Source organism: Salvelinus fontinalis, chromosome 20, assembly GCF_029448725.1.
Source record: "Salvelinus fontinalis isolate EN_2023a chromosome 20, ASM2944872v1, whole genome shotgun sequence".
Classification (NCBI taxonomy): domain Eukaryota; kingdom Metazoa; phylum Chordata; class Actinopteri; order Salmoniformes; family Salmonidae; genus Salvelinus; species Salvelinus fontinalis.
In genome coordinates this window covers 34,402,251-34,408,616 of record NC_074684.1, presented here as the reverse complement: position 1 = coordinate 34,408,616, position 6,366 = coordinate 34,402,251, and the positions used below count along the sequence as shown (strand labels likewise).

General features: G+C 41.1%; 1 protein-coding gene across 1 annotated transcript; it reads left to right on the top strand.

The window, feature by feature from the left end:
* Positions 1 to 1,645: 1,645 nt before the first annotated feature.
* On the top strand, positions 1,646 to 6,100 carry LOC129817769 (ER membrane protein complex subunit 7-like). Its single transcript, XM_055873315.1, has 5 exons — positions 1,646 to 2,166; positions 2,758 to 2,877; positions 3,470 to 3,608; positions 4,757 to 4,837; positions 5,159 to 6,100. The coding sequence occupies exons 1-5, from the start codon at positions 1,931 to 1,933 to the stop codon at positions 5,312 to 5,314; spliced, it is 732 nt and encodes a 243-aa protein (XP_055729290.1). The 5' UTR covers positions 1,646 to 1,930; the 3' UTR covers positions 5,315 to 6,100.
* The last annotated feature ends 266 nt before the right edge of the window (positions 6,101 to 6,366 follow it).

Below are 6,366 nucleotides of genomic sequence, written 5' to 3'. Positions count from 1 at the left end.
ATGAGAGGACACTGTATATGGTAATATGAGAGGACACTGTATATGGTGATATGAGAGGACACTGTATATGGTGATATGAGAGTCACTGTATATGGTAATATGAGAGGACACTGTATATGGTGATATGAGAGTCACTGTATATGGTGATATGAGATGACACTGTATATGGTGATATGAGAGGACACTGTATATGGTGATATGAGAGTCACTGTATATGGTGATATGAGAGTCACTGTATATGGTGATATGAGAGGACACTGTATATGGTGATATGAGAGGACACTGCATATGGTGATATGAGAGTCACTGTATATGGTGATATGAGAGAACACTGTATATGGTGATATGAGGGCAAATGCACTGTATATGGTGATATGAGAGGACACTGCATATGATGATGAGGGCAAATGCACTGTATATGGTGATATGAGGGCAAATGCACTGTTATGGTGATATGAGAGGACACTGGATATGGTGATATGAGAGGACACTGTTATGGTGATATGAGAGGACACTGTATATGGTGATATGAGAGGACACTGTATATGGTGATATGAGAGGACACTGTATATGGTGATATGAGAGGGGAAATGCATGTGACATGAATAGGTCTGTGTAAAAACATAAACGCCTGGCCCGAGGCATTTTTGTTTAGTTTCTGAGAACAGATATTGCTGGGAAAAGAGACTCACTGCACTCGTTTTAGCTTCTGTTTATGAAAATACCTCAATGGGAAAAGATGTCCATCTGAATCATGCTATACCAATCTGTGTTGACTGCCATGACAAAAAAAGTTTGCACTCTGATAGGAAGAAAATGCACTCTTATGGCTCAGGCAGTAACGTTTGTCATTAAACAACCTCGGATAACGGGACTGTAGCTAGGTGTCCATCCAATTGACGACATTTTCATGCGAATATTCTGAAATCCGCATTTAAGAAATATGCCCATTTCCCCCACTAGTGGCGTTTCCACCAAAGGACTTGTTCCATTTTTTTTTAACAGTTCATGATGACGTAGGGCACACAAAATGTACTTTTTCGCTTAAGTTTACATATACCTTGTAAAAAAAAATCACAAGTTCCGTGTGTTTCCTCTGTTTTCAACTCTACCGATAGTTTTGTCACAAAAACACCTTGCGTTAAATAGCAAATGTGGCTACTCTGGTCTTGACACGTGCGATCTAGCCAACTGGCAGATAGTGCAGGTGGACTGGTCTACATGATGAGATTATTATGGATAAAATACATTTGTATTTGTCAAACCGCACGACACTTGCATTGATCATCATATCACCAGAATCAGACCCTCTATATTAACTGGAAAGGCGCATCAAGATCACCATGCACTTTCATCATAATGTATCTGTCGCCTAATAAACTGCATGATTTCCTGAGTCGTAGTGGGAGGACCACACACGATATCATCACGTGACTCCAAACTTACTTCGATATGATGGTTATTATATTAATATTTGGCCATGGTGGCGTTTTCACTGCCATTTATCGCATCATTAATTTTACCGAACAAAAATATCCCACGATGTCGAACGAACAAATTGTCGGCATTTCCACTTCCTGTTTCCATCACAGCTGTCGTGATTTTTCTTTATACGGTATGGCTTTACTCGCATAAAAACTGTATGGAAACCTGGTTAATGTCTTTGATCTTGAGGGAAAAACAAACTAGCACGTAAATGGCCATTATCATAGACGCTTTGACTATCGACAGATCTCTGTTTAGACAGGGAAGATGCGTATTTCCGGGTGTCAGTAAGTTTTGTTTTTTTATGTAGCAAGGTGACGTCAATATTTCCCGACGGCAGAGACAGCTGATGCAAAACGTACACCTGCTTGTCGGCTACATGATTTCAGCTACTCTATTATAGTTATATAGAAAACGTATCCTTGTTGAAATACTGAAAGTAAACATGTTGCTGCATGGCAGACTATCAGAATTGTGTATTTTTCTACAGGCTATGTTTGTTTTAGCGTGCTGTTTTAGCGATATAGAATCGGGGCCTATCGCGACGAGTGGATCTGCTCAACCAAACGGGGATCGTTTCAAACTCGAGGGTCGGGCAATCGTTCCTGGAGTGAAAACACAAGACTGGATTTCATCAGCCCGAGTCACGGTAGAGGGAGAAGAGTATATAGGCTTTATGAGGTAAGACTTGAGGCTTGAACGAAGAAAAAAAACTAATAGTTACAGCTGTCGGAATGTTGTGCAATTTAAGGGCTAACACTAGCCGGGGCCCTGTGCTGTGGTCACTACTAGCAACCAGCCTCGATGTTGCTAGGTTAGTTTGTTGTGGTACTTTTTACCACAATTTCGTGATATCCAATTGGTAGTTAGTCTTGTCCCATCGCTAGTTTGTAGTTGACAGCTAGCTAACGACGTTATCGGTGTCATCATCCTAGTCTATTTGCAGTCTGGCTTATCAAATGCCTGATAATTGAGATGAAGAATAACTAATTGAGACTTTGCTGAGTGTCCAACTTTTTCATGTGGTAAATTCCAAGTTCCACAGTGCATTGTCAAGGGGTTTAAGTAAATGTTTGCTAGTTAACTAGCAGCACACACAGACTTTGTTAGTTCCCACTCTGGCCAAGGGCCCAATTTGCCAAGGACTCCCAACACCTGTTTATAATGCTACATCAAACTGAACATGGCTGTTACTGTATAATGTTCATTGATTCCTTAGTAAATCCCTAACCTGCAACTTAGAATTTCTCAATCCTCTCTGTCTCTCTGCAGAACTGATGGCAGCTTTGTCGTCAATGATGTTCCCTCGGGATCTTACGTTGTGGAAGTGATCTCACCTGGATACAAATTTGAAGCAGTCCGTGTGGACATCACGTCTAAAGGAAAAATGAGGTACAGTTGTTTTGTTCAGGGTGTGTGAGTCGTTGAGGGAGGTGAACAAAACTGCATTTTTGTACCCTATCAGCATATCTTCATTCATGATCTTCCACATGTATTGTCCACATACTTGGGGCCGATTTCCCAGTGACATTATGAGACTAGTCTTATTCTGTGTCTGGCAGAAGTGCCCTTGATGTCTTGCCTCTTTGCCAGGCTCATAGCTAGTGTACATGGCAGGCTCATAGCTAGTGTACTTGGCAGGCTCATAGCTAGTCTACATGGCAGGCTCATAGCTAGTGTACATGGCAGGCTCATAGCTAGTGTACATGGCAGGCTCATAGCTAGTGTACATGGCAGGCTCATAGCTAGTGTACATGGCAGGCTCATAGCTAGTGTACATGGCAGGCTCATAGATAGTGTACATGCCAGGCTCATAGCTAGTGTACATGCCAGGCTCATAGCTAGTGTACATGGCAGGCGTATAGCTAGTGTACATGGTAGGGAAGGAGACGACTTGATGTCTTGCCTCTTTGCCAGGCTCATAGTTAGTGTACATGGTAGGGAAGGAGAAGACTTGTTGTCTAAGCGGTGGTTGACTTCACAGGGCCCGCCTGGTGAACTTCATCAAGACGTCTGAGGTGATCCGCCAGCCGTACCCGCTCCAGCTGAGGTCCTCTGGGCCACACACCTACTTCATGAAGAGAGAGACCTGGGGGTGGACTGACTTCCTCATGAATCCCATGGTGAGATGATCAGATGTGAATGATGCATAGAATAGTGTTTACTGTGTCCCTTGGCACTTATTCTGAAAGAGGGCCATGCTGTGTCATCAGATTCTAAGTAAATGTGAAGTTGCCGCTTTGTGATTGGAGGAGAGTCCTACTGTGGTAATAGTGTAGTATTAGTGTATTGTAATTGCTTTACTGTCCCATGCAAAGGTATCATACCGGTCCTTCAACACGCATGCCTCCCTAACAGGTGTCATTTAACTAGTGCCTTTTTTTGCATGGTGTTTGTACTAGTGAGTAATACAATAAAAGTCTAGCCAATATCAGAAAAATAATAGGTGGTGCCCTCTGCTGTTTAACATTTGACTGTCATCAAGGCAAAGGGTGGCTACTTTGAAGAATCTCAAATATAATATATATTTAGATTGGTTTAACCCTTTTTTTGTTTACTATGTCATCCCATGTGTGTTATTTCATAGTTTTGATGTCTTCACTATTATTCTACAATGTAGAAAATAGTAAAAAAAATAAAAATAAAGGAAAACCCTGGAATGAGTGGTACTGTGTATGTAACATACACTACCGTTCAAAAGTTTGGGGTCACTTAGAAATGTCCTTATTTTTTAAAGAAAGGCATATAGATACTCAACTAGTCTAAAGAAGGCCAGTTTTATTGTTTCTTTAATCAGCACAATAGTTTTCAGCTAACATAATTTGCAATGGGTTTTCTAATGATCAATTAGCCTTTTAAAATTATAAACTTAGATTAGCTAGCACAATGTGCCATTGGAACACAGGAGTGATGGTTGCTGATAATGGGCCTCTGTACGCCTATGTAGATATTCCATAAAATATCAGCCGTTTCCAGCTACAATAGTCATTTACAACATTAACAATGTCTACACTTTTTCTGATCAATTTTATGTTTTTTTAATGGACAAAAAATGTGCTTTATGTTAAAAAACAGTGACATTTTTAAGTGACCCCAAACTTTTGAGTGTGTGTGTGGATAGAGAGATATTGTAGATATCATTTTTATTTTATTTTACTCTGCATTGTTGGAAAAGGACCCGTAAGTAAGCCTTTCACTGTTAGTCGACACCTGTTGTTTACGAAGCGTGTGACAAATATTTGATTGATTTGATGCGTGTCTGATTCCCCAGGTCCTGATGATGGTCCTTCCTCTGCTCATTATCGTCCTGCTCCCTAAGGTTGTCAACACCAACGACCCTGAGATGAGAAAGGTAAACAAGGACAGCTGTACTCTGACACTATATCTCTCTCTCTCTCTGACACATCTCTAGTCACCTGTCGTGAGTTGTCTGCCATCCAGTACATTCAGTGTTGTTCCATTTAGATAAACTTGCTCATAATCTAAGTGTATATTTCATAGTAAGGGAACTCGCCTCATCCACCACCAATGTGAAGCACCTACATAATCTGTTTGTGCTGTCTTGCCAACTCTCATCGTCATGCCATAGCAGAAACAGATCTGAGACCAGACTATAGGTCAAACCAGTGTCATACTAACTAATCTGGTGTGTTTATTCACTCTACCTTCCCAGGAAATGGAGCAGTCAATGAACATGCTGAACCCCAACCCTGAGCTACCTGACGTGTCTGAGTTCATGACCAAGCTGTTCTCCGGCTCCAAGAGCTCCAGCAGCAAGGCTGTAGGTGGCAGCAAGGCTAGTGGCCGCCCAGCAGTCAAGAGGAGGTAGTACCAGAACATTACATGTACCCCCGGGGCCTGAGGAACCACTCTAACTAGTCATGCCATGGAAATAATACAATTTTTAAAGAGATTTTTCATTTGTCTGTTGTACAGTTGTTTTTTGAGAGGGGTCTTTTCATTTTGGTCTGAAATACAAGTCTGGCTGTCTGATAGTAAGTGGAATGACTGAGGATATGAGAAGGCTTGAGGTTTAATTAGAATTTTTTTTTGCACTGCACTGTTGAAACCCATTTTACTCTTCATTTGATGTTTTGCATTGTACCTGTGAGTGACGTTGTTGTGCCTGCTTGGTCCCTGCTTAAACTCCTTGTTTAACCCTTGTCTCCTTGGATAGATGGGATAACTGTCTCTAACAACCCTTGGGTGTGTGTACTACTTTACTGCGGCATCATACATATATGTCAATTCTAATTCTTCCACTACTTGAATATGAGAGTGCATTAATATTCAGAGATTTTATTTTTTTGAGTTAGGGCCTAGGTCATTGGTATTCAACTCTGACCCTACGAGGTCCGTAGCCTGCTAGTTTTCGGTTCTACCTGGTAATTCATTGCACCCACCTGGTGTCCCAGGTCTAAATCAGTCCCTGATTAGAGGGAAATATATATTATAATTTTTTAAGCAGTGGAACTGGCTTCGGGGTCCAGAGTTGAATATGAGGGGTCCAAGTAATACAACTGTGAATGGACTGTAAAATGGATATAATTTTAATTATCAAGAAGAAAAAAGACTTATTTAAATACCAAGATGAAATAAAATGGTAATGGTGAAACTGTCTCGTTACCAGTTGTGTTCTGTGGATCGTGTATTCCTTGGGGAGGGAACTTGAAACATTTAAAGGAGAGCCACACACTCTAGGAGCTCAGATGCAATAATTGAACCTAGACAAGACAAGATGTCTTCATCAGGGTATAATGACACGCTGTGGGGTGACGACTTTATATAGTGTCAAAGGACAGGTGTCTGTAGTCATGGCTGGGCGTGGCCTGATATCATTGGTTCATTCTCAGATATAAAAATAACATACCTAAAACTTGA

What these genes read in the sequence shown, in the direction of transcription:
- LOC129817769 (XM_055873315.1), top strand. Translation starts at nt 1,931, where the DNA reads ATGTTGCTGCATGGCAGACTATCAGAATTGTGTATTTTTCTACAGGCT. An exon ending in GAGTATATAGGCTTTATGAG is followed by an intron (nt 2,167 to 2,757) that starts GTAAGACTTGAG and finishes GTCTCTCTGCAG; the next exon opens with AACTGATGGCAGCTTTGTCG. An exon ending in ACTTCCTCATGAATCCCATG is followed by an intron (nt 3,609 to 4,756) that starts GTGAGATGATCA and finishes CTGATTCCCCAG; the next exon opens with GTCCTGATGATGGTCCTTCC.